General features: G+C 42.8%; 1 protein-coding gene across 2 annotated transcripts in view; it reads left to right on the top strand.

Moving 5' to 3' along the window:
• MERTK (MER proto-oncogene, tyrosine kinase) overlaps positions 1 to 20,081 on the top strand; it is a 129,413-nt gene that overhangs the window by 87,415 nt on the left and 21,917 nt on the right. For both annotated transcript variants that reach the window (XM_006065944.4, XM_025260577.3), the window contains exons 8-13: positions 3,288 to 3,439; positions 8,195 to 8,348; positions 12,868 to 13,021; positions 16,008 to 16,093; positions 17,706 to 17,801; positions 18,750 to 18,830. In XM_006065944.4, the coding sequence (XP_006066006.3) occupies positions 3,288 to 3,439; positions 8,195 to 8,348; positions 12,868 to 13,021; positions 16,008 to 16,093; positions 17,706 to 17,801; positions 18,750 to 18,830 (723 nt within the window). The remainder of the gene's footprint in view (positions 1 to 3,287; positions 3,440 to 8,194; positions 8,349 to 12,867; positions 13,022 to 16,007; positions 16,094 to 17,705; positions 17,802 to 18,749; positions 18,831 to 20,081) is intronic.

Below are 20,081 nucleotides of genomic sequence, written 5' to 3'. Positions count from 1 at the left end.
GAAAAGAATTGTAGGGTAAGGGAGTTAGAGAAGGTGAGGTTTGGAAAAAGAATGAGACTGGCACTTTACAGGAACAGATCACCTTCAATGAGGCGAGAAGGAGCAGCAGTCAGATTAGTGAGCTGGTGCACTAACCCAAGAAAAGAGTATGCATAGGCATGTATGTGGAAAGCTACTGTCTTAAGGGGGCCTGTTCTCCAAGGTTGTTCGGAGTAGTTATCTCTTAAACGGCTGGGGCGAGGAATTCTGGAGATCGGCCAGAGGCTGGGACCGGCTGGGAGCTGGGTGTAATCAACCTTAATGTCCATTTTTTTCTTCCGGTGAGAGACGTCTTTGTTTTGCATAGAACCGTGGGGAGGACCCCAAGGGGAGTTTTAACTCCAGGCTATTTTGAGCTGTGTAACTTTCCTTCAATTTTAAACCTATTTCAGTACAGTACTATATAGTCAATCGTGTTAGTTGGGTACCTAGGCTAACTTTGTTGGACTTACAAACAAATTGGATTTATAAACGCCCTCTCGGAAAAAGAACTCATTTTTGTGTAGGGGACTTACTGTATTTGAAAAGGGTTTAGTGACAAACCGTATACTTCCTATATATAGGTGATGTTTTCTTTCACATAGAAAGATATTAATAGTAGCACACTCTTTATAGCACATTAATTAAAATATGACTGCTTCCCAGGTGGCACTAGTGATAAGCTGCCTGCCAATGCAGGAGATGTAAGAGTTGCCCTTCAATCCCTCGGTTGGGAAGATCCCCTGGAGAAGGAAATGGCAACCCACTCCAGTATTCTTTTCTGGACAATCCCATGGACAGAGGATCCTGGCAGACTCTGGTCCATTGGGTCACAAAGAGTCAGACTCGACTGAAGTGTCTTAGCATGAAGCATATATGAAAGTTATTACTCATAGCATCAAAGTCAAGAAACTAATAAATATATGAAGGTAGCTAATGTTCAAGAAGCACCTACTGCGTGTCAGTGACCATCGTAGTTACTTTACGTGCATTATTTCATTAGCTCCTCGTAGCAACCATACGAAATAGGTGCTGTTGGTTCTATATTATTTTCTCATAGCAAATTTTATTTGCATCTGTAAAATTTCCGTGTACTGCTTTTGATTTCCAAAATCTTACATTTTTTCTATGAACATTGAAGTGAATATTGTATTATAGTTATGTTAGATGTCAATTGTACAGTTTCTATTATTTCTCAGTTTAGAGTTCTGGATTGCTTAGAGTCTCTTTCCTGCCCTGAACTCCCGCCTTACCTAATCAGTGCTCTAATTTTAATACAGACTGTGGGAAAGGTCTAGATCACAAATTGTTAGGGCTTAATCCTTGCACAAATGAAACTAGTGCCGAGGTTGTAAAATACCTTAAATGAGGAAGAAGAACCTTTGAGAATGATTTTTATCTGCTGTTTCATTTTTACTCAGCTCAAAATATTAACACTTTCTGGTTTCTGTTTTGATTTCTTCTTTGAGCAGTTAGTTATTTAGGTGTCTAATGTAATTTCCAAAATATTTAAGGGGTTTTCCAGAGATCTTGGTATGACTGACTTCTAACTTCATTCTACTGAGGTCAAAGAACATAATTTGTGTTGCTTGAGTCCTTCAGTCTTTATCAAGACTCATTTCATGGTCCAGAACATGGTGTATGTGCCCTGATAAACGTTCAGTGTGCACCTGAAGAGAATGTGCATCCTGCTCTGATTCAATGGTTGTTGTTCTTGTTGTTCGGTTGCTCAGTCATACCCAACTCTTTGTGACCCCATGGACTGCAGCACTCCAGGATTCCCTGTCCATCACCATCTCCCGGAGTTTCCTCAAACTCATGTCCGTTGAATTGGTGATGCCATCCAACCATCTCATCCTCTGTTGCCCCTTCTCCTCCTGCCCCCAATCCCTCCCAGCTTCAGTGTCTTTTCCAATGAGTCAGTTCCTTGCATCAGGTGGCCAAAATATTGGAGCTTCAGCTTCAGCATCAGTCATTCCGAGTGAATATTCAGGGTTGATTTCCTTTAGGGTTGACTGGTTTGATCTCCTTGCAGTCCAAGGGACGCTCAAGAGTCTTCTCCAGCACCACAGTTTGAAAATATCAATTCTTCAGTACTCAGGCTTCCTTATGGTCCAACTCTCACATCTGAACATGAATACTGGAAAAAGCATAGCTTTGACCATATGGACCTTTGTCAGCAAACTGATATCTTTGCTTTTTAATATGCCGTCTAGGTTTGTCATAGATGGAGTGTTCTATAAATGTGAACTTGGTGAGGTTTGTTGGTAGTGTTTTTCAAACTGTATTTTTAATGACTTTCTGCTTCCTTTTTCTATCAATTATGTAAACAAGTGCATTAAAGCCTGCAATTATAATTGTGAATTTATCTATTTCTATTTGCAGGTCTAGCAGTCCAGATATTTTAAAGTGCTGTTGTTTTTTTTTTTTTAATTTGGGAGCCAACTATTTTCTTATTTATTTATTTGACTGTGCTGGGTCTCCATTGCAGCAGGTGGGATCTTTAGTTGTGGCGTGTGGGATCCAGTTCCCTGACCAGGGTTTGAATCTAGGCCCCCTGCATTGAGAGTATGGAGTCTTAGCCACTGGACCACCAGAGAAGTCCCTGAAGTTCTGTTATTTTGGGCATAAATGTTTAATATTACTGTGCTTTCTGAATTAATTGGCCACTTTATCATTATGAAATTATTTTCTTTATTTTTGGTACTAATAGTATTATCTGTGAAATCTATTTTATCTGATATTAATATAGCCATTTTAGCTCTCTTTTGATTACATGGTATATCATTTATTCATACTTATTTTAACTAATTTGTATCTTTATATTTGATGTGTGTTTCATATCAGGAGTACTGTACTTCACAATTTTTGCCTTTGAATTGGGATAGTTAGCCCAGTGAAATGTAATGGTATCATTCAAATGGATAGATGTGTTGTTTAGTCACTAAGTCGTGTCTGACTCTTTTGTGACCCCATGGACTGTAGCCCGCCCAGCTTCTCTTTCCATGGGATTTCCCAGGCAAGAATACTAGAAGGGGTTACCATTGCCTTTTCCATCTCCTGCATTGACAGGTAGGGTTTTTTTTGTGTGTGTGTTTTTAAATCACTGAGCCACCAAAGAAGCCCATGGATAGATTTACATCTATCATATTTTCTATTGGTTCTGTCTGTAACTTGGTCCACTTTCTTCTTTTGGATTCGTTGAATGTTTTTTGTTCTACGTGCATTCCTTCGTAGCTCCTCATCCTTCTCCCCTTTTCCTTTTGTAGCCCCATCAGTAGCACCTCTGAACGTCACCATGTTTCTGAATGAGTCCAGCAACAAGGTGGCTGTTCGGTGGATCAAGCCTCCCATTAAGCGGCAGGACGGGAATCTGGTGGGCTATCACATCTCTCATGTGTGGCAGAACGCAGAGACATCCGTAAGTCTGAACTGTAACAGGGTGCTCTTGTCTCCGTGGATTTGTTGATGTATACTGCTTTAGGAACTTTCATTTTGTAGTGAAAAGACCTGATATTCCTGGGTTAGGCAAGACACCTTCCAGTGGGAGATAAACAATGTTAAAAATTGCTGGCTTGCTTAGTTACTCAGTCGTTTGTACATGTCATGGCGTTTGTACAGAGCATCACATGAAAGTTAATACAATGTCTTGGCATGAGAGAGGGGTGGAATGAACAGGTGCACCGACCAATGATGTCCAAGCTTTGTGTCAGTCATGTTCAACCTCAGGTCATCCAGCTTTAACCCAAACTGCTGTCTTTCAGAAGAACAATTGGGATTTATTCTTTTTTTTCCCCTGCCTCAGTTTACCTCTCAGGAAAGCACGCTGTTGGAAGCAGTCAGTGATGGAAAAGGACGAAGGCTTAGAAGTCCATGGCTTCTTCTGCCTGGTAGTAAATGATAACGTGATGCTATTTGCACCAGTCAAAACCCTGCTTAAGAGTTGCAGCTATGAGAGAAGCAGTCCTCATTTCCTGGTTTTTTGTTTCAAAGCCTTGGTGCAAGGTGCCTATCGATCACAGTTCCTCACTGACTGAGTCAGGGGAGTCAGATACCTCTCTTAGAGGAAAGCTCTTCTTTACGATGCTACATTCTTAATAGAGACACATGAAGGTCCGATGATTGAGTTCTGATTCGGTAGGAACTTTCTCTGATTGACCGAAGATAGTGATTCTCAGCAGACACTTGAGTGATGAAGAAACAAACCGGTTTCTTTCAAGGGCTGCGGGCTGGGTTTCCCTGGCAGCTCAGTGGTGGAGGATTCACCTGCCAATTCAGGAGACGTGGTTCCTGGTCTGAGAAGATGCCACATTCCTTGGAGCAACTAAGTAAGTGCGCCACAGCTATGCAGCCTGTGCTCTGGGGCCTGGGAACTGCAATTACTGAGCTCGCGTGTCGCAACCACAGAAGCCCTCAAGCCCTGGAGCCTGTGCTCCGCCACAAGAGATGCCACCGAAATGGCATATCTGTGCACCGCAACTAGAGACTAGCCCCCGCTCTCCACAACTAGAAAGAAGCCTGCACAGCAGCAAAGACCCAGGGCAGCCAAAAGCAAATAAATAGATAAACTACAGAGAGAAAAAGTACTGCAAATCCTAGTTAAAGGCCTAGTGATGGGAGTAAAATTTCCAAATAAATACAGAGGACAAGTGTTAGTCACTCAGTTGTGTCCAACTCTTTTCAGTCCCATAGACTGTAGCCCACCAGGCTCCTCTGTCCATGGAATTCTCCAGGCAAGAAAACTAGAGTCGGTTGCCATTTCCATCTCCAGGAGATCTTCCCAACCCAGGGATCAAACTCGAATCTCCTGTGGCTCCTACATTTCAGGCAGATTCTTTACCTTCTAAGCCACCAGAAGAGCCCAAAGAGGAAGAGAAAGCAAATTAAAAAAAAAAAAAAGAGCTGTAGGTCACCCTGTGTTTTTCTCCCCTGGTGTGAGTCAAAGACACTTCTTTAGAGGGGACCCTGGCACTGATGGGTGCTAAAGGGCGAGAGTGATGAAAGCCTTCTGAATGATGCCACCAGAGATCCTAATACAGTGGCACAAGTGCCGTTCAGAATGGTCCCCTCTGCGAGAGAACAATACGGCACAGTTAGGACTGTGACCTTTCTGCATTGCCTCCTGGGAGATGCTGGATTTTCCAAGCGGGAGGGTCATTTGCATTGTACTCATTCTGTACTCTGTGCATGACGACAATCTCGAGACAATAAGACTTACTGGCTCACTTTACTTCGGGTAACATTCTCTGAGGCAGCTAAGCTCCCAGCTCTCCAGCCAAGAACGTGCATGCTTTGCTCAGTCATGTCCGACCCTTTGTGACCCCATGGACTATAGCCCACCAGGCTCCTCTATCCTTGGGATTTCCCAAGGAAGAATACTGGAGTGGGTTGCCGTGTCCTCCTCCAGGGGGTCTTCCTGACCCAGGGATGGAACCTGGGTCTCCTGCATTGCAGAAGGGATTCTTTACCGTCTGAGCCACCAGCTGCTGGAGACGAAGAAGAACACTGAAGGGAAGCTCTCCCTCAGAGGAGCCTAGAACCTCCGTCTGAACTGAAGCTTGAAATGAACTCTGTGTCCATCACCTAGGTTCCCTAATCTACCTTCATTTCCAAAGAGCAAGAGTTCGACACAGCTTCCCCTGAAAACTGTCCTTTCGTTTTCATTGTTTTGGGGACTTCCCTGGTGGTCCAGTGGTTAAAACTCTGCCCTTCGCCTGCAGGGGGCACTGGGTTGATCCCTGTTTGAGGATCTAAGATCCAACATATCGCAGGGCACCACCAAAAAAAAAAACAAGGAAAAGGGGGTGGACTTGTACACTCTGCTGTATTTAAAATGGCTAACCTGCAAGGTCTGACTGTGCAGCACAGGGAACTCTGCTCAGTGTTATGTGGCAGCCTAGATGGGAGGGGAGTTTGGGGGAGAATGGACGCATGTATATGTATGGCTGAGCCCCTTTGCTGTCCACCTGCAGCGGTCACAACATTGTTGATCATCTATACTCCAATATAAAGTCAAAAGTTTTAAAAAGAGAAAAAAAAAACTGTTACTAAAGCTGCATTTTCTTTATGCAAGGTGATGAAATTGCCTATTTCGGAAGATATTCCAACTTACTACTCTAATGATTTTTTTCTTTTTTCGGTATAGAATTTCAGAACTTTCTTGAAGTAGTCTTTGGGTGGGTTTACAGTTTGCTGAAAACTATAATAATCCACCAAAGTTTTTGAAGTTTGTACCTTCATTATCTTATAACTGTTGCGTCACTTTCACACTAAGAAACTCCTGATATTTATTATATGGACATTTTCTATATCTTTTATATATATATACACACACACTTGGCTGTCTTTTGATGAACGTGGACTAGTATTTCTTGTCCCATTCCCATTCCCATGAAGTGTCTGTTAGACCTGTGAGAATTCAGTGAGAAGACAAGTTTATAAAAATATTGCATATTATAAGCCCTTCTTCAAGACCCACAGTATACACTGGCAAGTTCAGGGCTCTCCAGTGTTCTACAGGAAATAAATCTGTTTACCTTTGACTTGGAAACAAAGAGTCAGACACGACTTAGTGACTGAACAACAACCTTTGACTCAGAATTGCTCGAACCATAGACAGAGATTCACACAAAATTTATTTCCTGTGCCAGAGAACATCATGATAGTTGAGGTTTGGAAGCAAAGGAGAAAGCACTCTGCTGCTGCTGCTGCTGCTGCTAAGTCGCTTCAGTCGTGTCCGACTCTGTGCGACCCCATAGACGGCAGCCCACCAGGCTCCCCCGTCCCTGGGATTCTCCAGACAAGAACACTGGAGTGGGTTGCCATTTCCTTCTCCAATGCATGAAAGTGAAAAGTGAAAGTGAAGTCGCTCAGTCATGTCCGACTCTTAGTGACCCCGTGGACTGCAGCCCACCAGACTCCTCAGTCCATGGGATTTGCAGGCAAGAGTACTGGAGTGGGGTGCCATTGCCTTCTCTGAGAAAGCACTCTATAAGCACTTAATTCTGTTTTGTTTTTTTTTTCAAACATCTTCTCCCCATTCCCTCCCCCGTGTTTTAATGGCTCAAGTAGCACACCAGTGGCTTTAAAACAAGATAAATAAGTAAGGCCAAATCTTTTTAAATGGAGAACATTTTCTCTGGAAGAGAAAGTGTCAGTGCGCTCCTAAATGTCGGTTGTAGTCGCACCTCTTAGAATCGGAAGGAACAGGAGCCCACCCGTGCTGGCTTGAGGGAAATGGCGGGTGGGCGGTGTCAAGGTTCGGTGCAGCTCCTGGGCAGTGCTTTGTGGGGGTTCAGGGTGGGGGTCTTGAGTAGATCGTTTTTTTTTTTCTTCACGTGCTTTATAATTTTCTCAAAAAAGTTAAACCTTTATCTACTGTATTCCCACAATTTCAGAAAAGAGAGCAAAGCAGCCATTGGGATAGTGGAGCATTAATTTTTCATCACATATGGTAATGAAGTCATACAATGATGCAATGGCGTAATGTCCTAACTCAATGTAACTTTCCATTGCATTTTTAAAAATTTATATTTAACTGGAGTATAATTGCTTTACAATATTGTGTTAATTTCTGCCATACATCAACATGAATCAGCCATAGGTATACATATGTCCCCTCCCTTCTGAGCCTCCCTCCCACCTCCCACCCCATCCCAACCCTGTAGGTTGTCACAGAGCTCCTCCTTCTTTTTTTTTTTTTTTTTTTTAATTTGACTGTGCCGGGTCTTAGTTGCAATATGTGGAATCTAGTTCTAACCCATTCAGGGATAGAATCCCTGAATGGGATAGAACCAGAGCACCCTGCATTGGGAATGTGGAATTGTAGCCACTGGACCACCAAGAAGACAGTCTTGCTCTTGCCTTCAAGTGCATCTGCCACATGCTCCTATTCTTCCAGAGGTTTCCCCGAGCCCTCCAAGTACCATTCCTTCATGGCTCTAGTAAGCCAAGATTCCCAAGGCCTGAGGATGCTGCCAGCCCATCCTGCATCACTGCCTACCTTTTGCCTCCCTTAGCTGTGACCTGAGTGAGGAAGGGATGTGGTGGAAACACAGCCGCTGCCCCTGGGATGTGGGTGGGACCGCTTTCCTTAGAAAAACTTCTCTCGGGAGGACAAGGCCCCTGGTGCCTCACTATTTCACTTCCTTTCCTTTCCTGTCTGCTCCCCTCCCAGAAAGAGCTCTCGGAAGAAGTTGGCCAGAACAGCAGCCTTGCTCAGCTTTCTGTTCAAGTGCACAATGCCACGTGCACCGTGAGGATTGCTGCCGTCACCAAAGGGGGCGTGGGGCGCTTCAGTGACCCGGTGAAGATCTTCATCCCTGCACGCGGTGAGGGCTGGTGCCAGAGCGGCCGATGGAGTATCAGTCCAGGCGACACGTGGGTTGCCAGAGAGCAGCTGGTGGGATGGGCAGCTGGTTTGAGAATGAAAAATGGGGGCTTCCCTGGTGTCCAGTGGTTAAGACCCCGAGCTTCCACTGCAGGGCACAGGGTTCCATCCCTGGTCGGGAAACTAAGGTCCCACGTGCTGAGTGGCTCCTCAAAAAAAAAAAACCAGAATGAAAAAGACCAAAAGGAAATTCTACAGTGATGAGGATAGTTGACAGGATAATACGCTTCACAAAGCTGCTGGTTCCCATGAGTCCGCCCACTGTTACTCTCCAGGCTAATAACTTCCTAGGAAGTTTCAGCCTTTCAGAACCCAGAGTTCACCTGGACTTAACAAACTTAGCTGTTGTGGTTTTTACTGTGGTACAGTTGATTTACAGTGTTGTGTTTCTGCTGTACAGAAAGTGAATCAGATGAACATGTGTATATGTATATGTGCCTGTGTATGCTTAGTGATTTAGTCGTGTCCGACTCTTTGCGACCCCATGGACTATAGCCCGCCAGTCTCCTCTGTCCATAGAATTCTCCAGGCAAGAATACTGCAGTGGCTTGCCATTCCCTTCTTCAGGGAATCTTTCTGACTCGGGGGTCAAAGCTGTGTCTCCTGCATTGGCAGGCAGACTCTTTACCACTGAGCCACCTGGGAAGTCTTTTTAGATTCTGTTCACTCCTTTTCAGATTCTTGTCCCATATGGATTATTTCAGAGTATTGAGTGCTCTGTGTAGGTTCTTATTAGTTATCTATTTTATATATAGTACTGAATTTAGTTTTTTATTTTATTATGGAGAATAATTGCTTCACAATGCTGTGTTAGCTTCTCTGTACAGCAAAGTGAATCAGCCATATATACACATATGCCCCTCCCTCCTGAGCCGCCCTCCCACCCCACTGTCCCCCTGCTCTAGGTCACACGGAGCGCTGAGCTGAGCTCCGTGGGCTGTGCAGCAGCTTCCCACTGTTTTACACATGGCGGTGCACGCATGTAGCGCTGTTCTCCCCATTCGGCCCGGCCTCTCTCTGTGTCCACATGTTCCTTCTCTACACCTTCCTCTCCTATTCCTGCCCTGCAAACAGGCTCATCTGTACCGTTTTTCTACATGCCATTTTTATGAGTTAATATACCATATTTGTTTTTCTCTTTCTGACTGCTGAATTTAGTTAAAATGATGTATACAGGGCTGAATTTTGGATTAATCAGGGTGGCTAATCCTCAGCTCTTTATAATTAGCACTGTTTACTTGCTGGTGTTTGTTTTAAGCAGTCCAGCTTGCCCTGTGATGAGTCACTCAAGCCTTGGGTAATGTGCTTCCTAACTGGGTGAAGAACATGATGCATTCATGGCAGAACATGAAGCATTTCCTCTAGAAGCATCTTTAGACAGTGCTGGCTCACCCAGCTAAATGCTCAGCCCTGTGTGTTGGCCTCTGCATATTGTCGGAGTGGCCTTTGGCAAGGCGACACTATCACTGTGGTGCCCCTGCTGCTGCTGCTGCTGAGTCGCTGCAGTCGTGTCCGACTCTGTGCGACCCCATGGACTGCAGCCCACCAGGCTCCCCCGTCCCTGGGATTCTCCAGGCAAGAACACTGGAGTGGGTCTCTGGTGCCCCAAGCGGCCCAAATACTGTGTCTGCTCACATAGAGCAGGGAAGCCGCCTTCTTCTGACTCTGACCTGCCCTGAGTTGTTTGGTAGTGAACCGCTCTCATAGACTCCCCACGGACATCTACATGGATATGATTCGTACATTTACAAAGCTTTTGCCAAATATGGCCTTTGTATCTGTAGCAGACAAGACTTGGGAGCAGACCACTGAGTTCCCATCTCTCTGTCCCATTGGCCCTCAAACGTGCTCTCCCTTGTAGTGCTAAACTGAACCCTTATTTCAGCTCCTACAGACCATAGGCTGTGTCCCTAGGGAACATTAGTCACTTATAATGGGGACTCAGGGTATGTCTGCCTGGAAGAAATTCAGGGATGATTCTGATTCTAAAGGCACAGGTTAAAAATCAGAGCTAAACACAGACGTAGAAAACATACAGTTACCAAAGGGGAAAGGGGTTAGGGGAGGGATAAATTAGGAGTTTAGGATTAGCAAATAAAATAGAGAATAGCACAGGGAACTATATTCAAATCTTGTAATAAACCATAATGGAAAAGAATGTATAAAAGAATATATATATATATATATATATATATATATATATACCTGTGTGTGCGTATGTGTGTGTACAGGGCTTCCCAGGTGGCTCAGTGTAAAGAATCCACTTGCCAAGGAGACATGGGTTTGATCCCGGGGTCGGGAAGATCCCCTGCAGTAGGAAATGACAACCCTCTCCAGTATTTTGCCTGGGAAATCCCATGGACAGAGGAGCCTGGTGGGCTACAGAGCAGGGGGTCACAAAGAGTCACTAGGACACACACATACATGTAACTGAATCACTTTTCTGTACACCAGAAACTAACACAGTATTAGAAATCAGTTATACTTCAGTTTAAAGAAAAAAATCAGAGTTTAAGATGACAGACTTTTCCTTGTCATACATAATAATTATAAAAGCTTTTGCTGTCCTGGCAGCCCTGCCTTTGCAAAGTTCTAATCTGCATATATTTCAGTTACTACAGTTTAAGTAAATCACAGCCATTCCCAACAATACAGTTCAAAGTTGAGTCACCAGCATGTATCAACTGTGATTGTATATTTGTCTCCACCAGCTCTGCAGTATGAAAATCACAAGCAACAGGTGTATCTTGGTTGTGACCAGTCGGGTCACTTCTTTCCAAGTCTGTCTGTGGTTGATCCTCATGCTTTCCTTAGTCTGTTCACACACATCTAAGAGGCACAGAGCTGGGCTACTTCCCTTCTCCCAGGGGCAAAACTCACATGACATTTCACAAAAGTAGATATTTGAAAGACGGAGTTGGTGAACAAAGGTGAAAGTGCAGAGAAGAAAGGAAAGGAGATGATGTTGGAAGTAGAATTTGAATTGAACATGTATGGAGTTGTGGAAGAAATTTCTGACCAGGGCATGTTGATGCTGCTACCATTTGGTCCATGAGATGAGCAGCCATTGCGTAGGATGGTCTTAGCCACATGATGAAATGGCTGTGCTCAAAAGGAGGAGGATGTCCCAGAGGAAGATATGCTGGCCGCAGTCTTCACAAGTGTGCTGCCCCCGCCACCCCCGTACTGGTGCACTGAACTGAGAAAATGCAGATCATGACCTTCTGAATGAGGAGCACCTACCAGACACATGGGGTGTGTCTGATATTAACTGGAGGCAGGCAGTTAATTCTCTCTGCATCTGAGCCCCGACTTTGGGGAAGTGAAAACTCTGAGGTCATTTTGATGGGCAGTTTCAATACCCCCACACGAAGGAAGTAGAGTCACAAGATTTATTACAAATCCCAGATGTGGGGGTGGGTGAGGGGGTGAGAGAGCCAGAGGAAGGGCAGTCCTCTGTCCCAGGTCACAGCAGGTGGTAGTGGGTGGGTAGCACTTTTCACTTTCATGCATTGGAGAAGGAAATGGCAACCCACTCCAGTGTTCTTGCCTGGAGAAGCCCAAGGACAGAGGGATCCCTAATGGGCTGCCATTCCTGGGGTCGCACAGAGTCTGACACAACTGAAGCAACTTAGCAGCAGCAGCAGCAGTAAATGCCTATACTTAACTTTTCAAAGGCTCAACTCTAAGTGGTTATTTTAAAAGGTGGCCCAGGAAAAGCAAAGTGGGAACTTGCAGCAAGACTTCTAAGTTCAGATCCTTATCAAAATGTCCAGGCTCTGCTCTAAGTGGGATTGTCATACTGTAAAATGCCCCAGGAGTAACTCAAAATAGCTGTTTTCTCATCACAACATTAAAGGAACTCACAGAGGTATTTTACAGCATTGAAAGTGCAGAGGATAAAACACTGGAAGCTGATCCAAACTTGGAAAGGAGTTCAACATTCACCAGAGCATGGAAAATATTAATACATTCTCTCTATATCCCAAGCTGTGTAACTGGAAACTGGCAAGCACTATGCAAACTACTCTTGATACCTTTTTTTTTTAAACAACAACAAAAAGCATTTTGATTCTCAATATTTCTAGTGTTTTATTAGAGTATACCAGTTAAATAGTTTTACTATTTTTCAGGTGGCCCAGTGGTAAAGAACCTGCCTGCCAGTGCAAAAAATACAGGAGGTATCAGTCCAATTGCTGGGTCAAGAGGATCCCTGGAGAAGGAAATGGCAACCCTCTCCAGTATTCTTGCCTGGAGAATCCCATGGACAGAGGAGCCTGGCGGGCTCCAGTCCACGGGGTCACAAAGAGTCGGACACGGCTGAGCACCTGAACATGCTGACTATTTTTTCAATTTCTTATACATTTATAACTGACTTGAATAGTGTCCCCGATATTAAAAATGGACTATCCCGAATCCCAAGAAGACATTTTGAATTGATTCTATTTGTATTTTACCAGGTTCAATAGATTTTGCTCCCTCATCTACCCCAGCACCTGGCAACACAGATCCTGTGCTCATAATCCTGGGCTGCTTTTGTGGAATTGTCTTGATTGGGTTGGTTTTATACATTTCTCTGGCCATCAGGAAAAGAATCCAGGAGACAAAGTTTGGGTAAGTTTCTCAGTTTAAAATGTTTTGCTCAGTGGTATTGATGAAGTTGCTATGTGAAGTGATATTGCCTCTTCTGCTGTTCTTGCTCCTGTATCCAGCTTGGTCCCTGTCTTATGCACCTCTTGGAGGCAGGCTGCTTCTTTAATTAGGCCAGTGTCACAAAGGTAGCCAATAACGAAAGTTTTTTACTTCTTTCAAAGTCTCTTCCTGGTACTCTCCCTTCTTATTTTTCTTTAGGAAGAAACTTAACATTCTTTTAGGGCATTAAATGTTGTGAAGTATTTTGATACTCATTTTAAGATACATTAAAGTCAAAGTGCTAGAATGACATCCCATCCATAATAGCATGAGAACAATAATGTTCCTAAGAAGAAACCCAATATATGTACAAAAGCTTTGTGGAAAAATTTATTAAACTTTATTGACATTACAGAAGAAAGCTCAAATAAATAGAAAGATGTGTACCATGTTCATGGATGGGAAGACTCAGCTTTGTCAAGAGATCATTTCCCCCCAAGTTGACCATAAATCCAATTCAATCACCATCTAAATTGCTGCAGGGTTGTCAATAAAAGCTGATTTGAAAACGTATCTTGAGGACTAAATGAGCAGAGAGAATCATGACAGTTTTGAAAATTTGGTGAAATTTTGGGTGAATTTGGGTGAAGAAGGCTAGTCCTACTAAGTATAAAAACATGTTTAGTGATTAGGACAGAGAGGTTTTGTTACATATAGAGAAAACTCAGTCTGTGGACATCACAGGGTGCCCATATCAGGTGGGAGTAGAAAAAACATGAAGATTCCATTTCAAATCTTTGCAGGAAGGAAAGAATATTTAAAAAAAAATACACACAGCCTGTTCTGTGCATTGAATGGAGAGAGATGAGGAGGACAGACATGGGGCTGCCTACATGTACCTTATAGTCTGGCAGTTAAGAAATGCAGAATAAAATACTCCAAGTGAAAATATTTCTATCAGCTAGGCCTCCACTAACTCATGGTTCCACAGAACCTAAAAGTTTACCACCAAAACAGATATTAGGTATTATCTGCTTCAACCCTAGCTTGAATAACTTGGTACTGTTTGAGGTTGAATGTTCTAGAACTTCCCAGAGTGGAGTTATGAAGTACAGCAAATATACTAACAAAATTACAGGACTGCTTCAAATATTTCAGAATAAAATTATCAGGAACCATTACCAGGAACCATTGTGCAGAAGCTGTAAACAAGTGACAGGTTGATCACAAATTATTTTTATACTGAAGTCAGTTTCCACGGGTTTTCACTGCAAAACCCTAGATTTATTTGTTCATTCATTTGTACAAGCACCTTTCATGTATTCATTTTTAATGAAAATACATTTATTTTCTACTTATAAAATTAATATTCTTATAGTTTTTTTGTTGTTAAAAAATAAAATTATATAGAACAGTTGAAAGTAGAAAGTGAAACTTGTCTGTAACTCCATGGTTGATACTCCATGGTCTCAGTTGCTATTTTGGCATAAATCCTTCCAAATTGTTTGCCTTGCATATAAATATATAATTTTTAACATGTTTTCTATTTTAAAATAATCTATATACATAAGAAAAAGTGAGGTTAAGTCTATAATTTAGACTCACTAATTCATAATGCTTTCATACCAATTAGGCTAAAGCAGTGACTAAATGGATTTTTTAAAATAGGCTTTATTTTTTAGGGAAGTTTTGTATTTACAAAAACATTGAGAAGGCAGTATAGAAACTTTTCATATATATCACATCCAGGATCCCCTGTTATTAACATTTTATGTTAGTGCATTTTATGTTAGTTATATTTGCTACAATCAGTCAAACAGGATCAATACATTATCATTAACTAAAGTCCATACTTTATTCGAATTTCCTTTGTTTTTACCTTATCCCTCCTCTATTCTGGGGTCCTATCCGGGACACCACACTGCATTTTGTTGTCATGTCTCCTTAGGCTCCATGAGTTTCCCAGACTTTCCTTGTTTTTGATGACCTTGATAGTTTTCAGGAGTACTGGCCAGGTATTTTGTAGGATACCCTCTATTAGAATTTGTGTGATGTTCTGGTCATGATTAGACTGGGGTAGTGGACTATTGAAAGGAAGCCCACAGAGGCAGAGTACCATCTTCATCCTGTTACATCTGGATACAGACTGTCAGTGTGATTTCACTGTTGATGTTGATCCCGATCACCTAGCTGAGGCGGTATCTGCCTAGTTTCTTTACCATAGTTAATTTTTTCTCCCTTTTTATACTGGGCTCTTTGGAAGCAAGTCAGTGTTTGCAGCTCACATTTACAGGCTGAGGAGTTAACACTGCCCCCATCTCTTAAATACAGAAAGTGTTAGTCGTTCTCAGTCATGTCTGACTCTTTGCAACCCCATGGACTGTAGCCTACCAGGCTCCTTTGTCCAAGGGATTTCCCAGACAAGAATACTGGAGTCAGTTGCCATTTCCTTCTCCAAGGAATCTTCCCATCCCAGGGATGGAACCTGGATCTCCTATATTTCAGGCGGATCCTTTACCGTCTGAACCACCAGGGAAGCCCTAAAATACAGAGTATGTATATGAAATATTTGGAATTCTTCTGCACAGGAGACTTGTTTCTCTTCCCCTCTTTATTTATTTATATACACACATGCATGTATATACACAAACATATATATATGTATCAATTTGGACTCATGAATATTCCTTTTATACTTTGGGTTATAATCCAACACAACTTCATTGTGTTGCTCAAATTGTTACAGCTTTGGCTGTTGGGAGCTTATCAGTTGTTCTAAACTCTCCATGGTTCCTGGACAGAGTCCTAAGATGCATCTAAGGAAGAAGCTTATTTCTCCTGGTGGGAAATGTTTCTGGCCTAGAAGAGCTCTCTTAACAGGCAGCAGCCTAGTAGCATCTCGTGGACTCAGCCCCAGCCTGGGGAGCTCTCTGTTTCTAGTCTGAGATGTCCGTTATCATTCACCCAGGAGCGCCTTCACAGAGGAGGATTCAGAATTGGTCATCAGCTACATGGCAAAGCAGTCCTTCTGCCGGCAAGCCATCGAACTCACCTGTAAGTTGACCTTCATTTCTCTCTTTTGGCAAAAGCCAAGATTGTTGAGGGGCTTCCCTGGTATCCAGTGATTTAGACTCCATGCTTCCAATGTAGAGGATGCGGGTTCAATCCCTGGTCAGGGGACTAATTTCTCACATGCTGTGTGACCAAAAAGAAATGATTAAGAACAAGCAAAGAACCACAAATTAATTGATGGATTTCTAACAAAAGCCAAAGGAGTTGAAGAATGTCTATCTTTAATGTGCAAAATGTCTTTGGAAAGCAACAAGCAGAGACTCCAACATGGCCCTGGGCTTCCCTGCCGGGCAATTCCCTGGAAACCTGGAGCTGTACTTGAGGTGAAGGCCCTGGGGTTAAGGACTCCTGGTGTTTGAAACATGGGAGGAAGAAGAAACTCTCAGGGTGAGAGGAGAAGATGCGGGCAGAGGGACTTAAAAGAAACAGCAAAGCAACTGTCATAACCTCAGAGCTCATTTCCTGTTTTTTCCTGGCAACCAAGTCAGAGAACAACTTCCTAACATACTTTGCGACAATTATGGTTTGAACTTTGCTGAATCAGAGCAGCAACTCTTAGTCTCAAAGAATGGGAATAAACAGCTCTTTTCTTGAATAATGTCAGAAACAGTGTAGAAAGTGTTCGAATATTATCAAATTCAAGTGTCTGGATGTTTGCCGAAAAACAAAACAATAAATAAATATAAGGATGATGGAATGCAGATTGCGATGAAACAAAAACTCATTTGATGTAGAATGTTATTAATTCCTTCTCTGATCCAGAAGTTTTGAGATTTAGGTGTCTATTCTTGCATTAAAAAAAAAAATCCTGTGTTTGGACCAATTTATTTCTCTGATGGGGGGACGATTTGGGTAAAATTTTTCCGCTGAGAGCTAATGTGTTATTTCTAATGATCCACATTGTTTTTTTTCCTTTCAAAGTCTTGCTCATTCCCGAAGTATGGCACAAACTGAATCATTTGCCAATAGTTACCAAATTGGTCTCCCTTTCCTGGTTAATACTTCTTGTTGATAACATTGATTGTGCAGCATATCTATACCTTACAGGAATCTTAGTCTTCAGTCTCCCCACCAAGTATTCCACTTTGCGCCTCTTATGTCATTAGAGCGAGGTTCTACGCACCATATGCAAAACAGACTGTGCCTTGTTCTTGACGTGTCTCCCGTGGATTCTGTGCCAGCTTCCCCAGCGGGGAGGGCAGGGGAGATGTCCTGATGATGGTTTCGTATCCCATAGTTAGGGATATAATAGTAAATACTAGAAAGAATATTGACTTGTCTTCCTCACTCTTTTAAGTGAAGGGCAAAGCGCCCCTGCATGAATATGATTGCCAGCTGCTGCTACTGCCCAATGGGAATGGTTCTAATTTTTATAATCGTTCAGGGTTAATTTTGTCCTGAGGGATTGATTTTACTCACTTTAATCACAGCAGGATTAAGTATGATATTTCATTACTGACATTTGGCAGGAAGAGCTATGCATATAAAATGAGAAAAATGTTAAACTTTTTTATGGAACTTTATGATTTTAATTATGTTCACACGAAAGGAAGCATCCTGACAGGTCATATATGTTCCATCACTCCTTTTATAGTACAGAGCTTGGGAGTCAGTGAGGAGCTGCAGAATAAACTAGAGGATGTCATGATTGACAGGAGCCTTCTTATTCTTGGAAAAATTCTGGGGGAAGGTAAGCAGTTTTTTTCTTCCAAAATATGAGTAAAAAGGTAAGCAGCTCATAGTCATTTTTTAAAATATATATATTAAATAGAATACCATTCTTGTGACTTTAACTTATACAAATATCCATAGTTCTATTTTATAGCTTTTAAAATGAAAAAGTAAACAGTGATTTCTGAAACTCAGATGTGACCTATGAAAAGAGCCTCAGACTTCCTTGGATGCCCAGTGTTAAAGAATCTGCCTACCAATGCAGGGCCATGGGTTCAGTCCCTGGTCAGGGAAGATCCCATGTGCCACGGGCAGCTAGTCCTGTGTCCCAGTACTACTGAGGCCCAAGCTCTGCAATAAGAGAAGCCACCACAATGAGAAAGCCACGCACCACAACTAGAGAAATCCCCAAGACCCGACACAGCCAAAAGTAAATAAATAAATAACACAATTTAAAAAAGAAAAGAGCCTCTTAAACATATCAATTCCCTTCCTTCATTAAAAAGCAGCAGTTCATTGGTCGGCTTACCATACACTTCCAATGTTTTCCTCTAGTTCTTAAGCTTACTGTTCTTTGCACCTGCCAAGTTACATAGGAACAAAAGTGAAGATACACATTGCATGTCAAAATCATCTTAGGATGAATGATAGAAGTATTAAGAGTTTGTACTTGATGCATGTCAGTAACAATTTCCAGGTTGTCTTATACGTTTCCTGGATCAGCTTTGATGCTTAATAAAGTGATGAACTGAGCTAAGTCTGAGCCAAACAAGCCTGTGACAGCAGGAGGCTAGTGCACGGCCTGTGCCCTGGGTGGGCCAGCGTAGGGGGCCTGGCCGGCTCTCCCCAGCTGCTGTGTGGAGGTCACTCTGGGGTCACATGCAAATAACAGCTCTGGTGCTGTCCCACTTCTGTGGGCAGCAGAGATTTTGCACAAGGTCAATATAGATGTTGTTTTATTTCACAGGAGAGTTTGGGTCTGTCATGGAAGGAAATCTTAATCAGGAAGATGGAACCTCTCAGAAGGTGGCTGTGAAAACCATGAAGCGTGAGTTAACCCCGATTGTTCGAGGGGCGGGCAGCTATTTCAGCATCTGGTGCTTCATCAGGCCAGTGATGGATGATGGAGTTCATATGTCATGATCCCTATCAAGTCACAGAGGGAGAGCTACTATAATGAACTGTTCATACCTGCATTGTATATTCTTTTTTAATGTTTTGTTTATTTATGTATTTATTATTGAAGTATTGTTGATTTATGGGCTTCCCAGGTGGTGCTAGTGGTAAAGAAACTGCCTGAAATGCAGGAGACAAGAGTTTGATCCCTGGGATGGGAAGATCCGCTGGGGAAGGGAATGGCAACCCACTCCAGTACTCTTGCCTGGAGGATCCCCATGGACAGAGAAGCCTGGTGGGCTACAGTCCATGGTGCCGCAAAGAGTTGGGCACGAGTCACTGAGTCACTGAGCAGGCATGCACACAGTTGGCTTACACAGTTTCAGGGGTACAGCAAAATGATTCAGTTATACAGATAGATTTTTGCATGTTCTTTACACTTGCCAGGGAGGGGGATATTTGCCTCTCCACCCATCTTAAGTTCTCATGGCTGGCCTAATAATAAAATTAACACAGGACAGATTAAAAGGAGAAAAAACATAAATTTTAATTAATGCCCAGGAAGATCTCATAGAAATGGGACTTACAAAGTGGCCAAAGGAGGCGCTGTGTAAATGTTTTAGAGAAACAACACAATTGTGAGGGAATGACAGGACAAAGAAACTTGAGTGAGATGTCCAATTAAGTGAAGAATCCAAACAGAGTTTGGGCTTGGGGTAGTCAATTTAAAGACCTATCAAGGTTTGTTTATACAGGCTTCTTCAGCCTGAATTCCCTATCTCTGGTGATAAGGATATCCTTCATCTTTCACGTGAGAGATTTATTTCCTGCTTTCAGGAAGACAAAAAGGAGGGTCAGAGCGTCCCTCTTGCATTAGCCATTTCCTAAGTAACTGTAATTCAGAATAATCAGTATGCCACTGTGGCGTATTTTGGGATGACCCACCCTGAGCCCCAACACACGAGACAATAGCGTTTGTTGTTTACTCTCTACCTCCGTGCCTCACCTAGTAGAGATAATGATTCCAAAGTAAGGCATGAATTTCCAAGGCTGGATGGATCTGGTAGCAGCATCTGACCCCAGGGGTCATTCTGGCTTAGCTTGGTGGATTCACTTCCTCACATAAGAGTGTTTGTGTGGGTCTGCAGGAAGCTGTGGGCTGCCTAGAAGGCAGGATTCTCAG

This window comes from Bubalus bubalis, chromosome 12, assembly GCF_019923935.1.
Source record: "Bubalus bubalis isolate 160015118507 breed Murrah chromosome 12, NDDB_SH_1, whole genome shotgun sequence".
Classification (NCBI taxonomy): Eukaryota; Metazoa; Chordata; class Mammalia; order Artiodactyla; family Bovidae; genus Bubalus; species Bubalus bubalis.
Note: the sequence above shows the minus strand (reverse complement) of the source record. Positions and strands in the feature narration are given on the sequence as shown.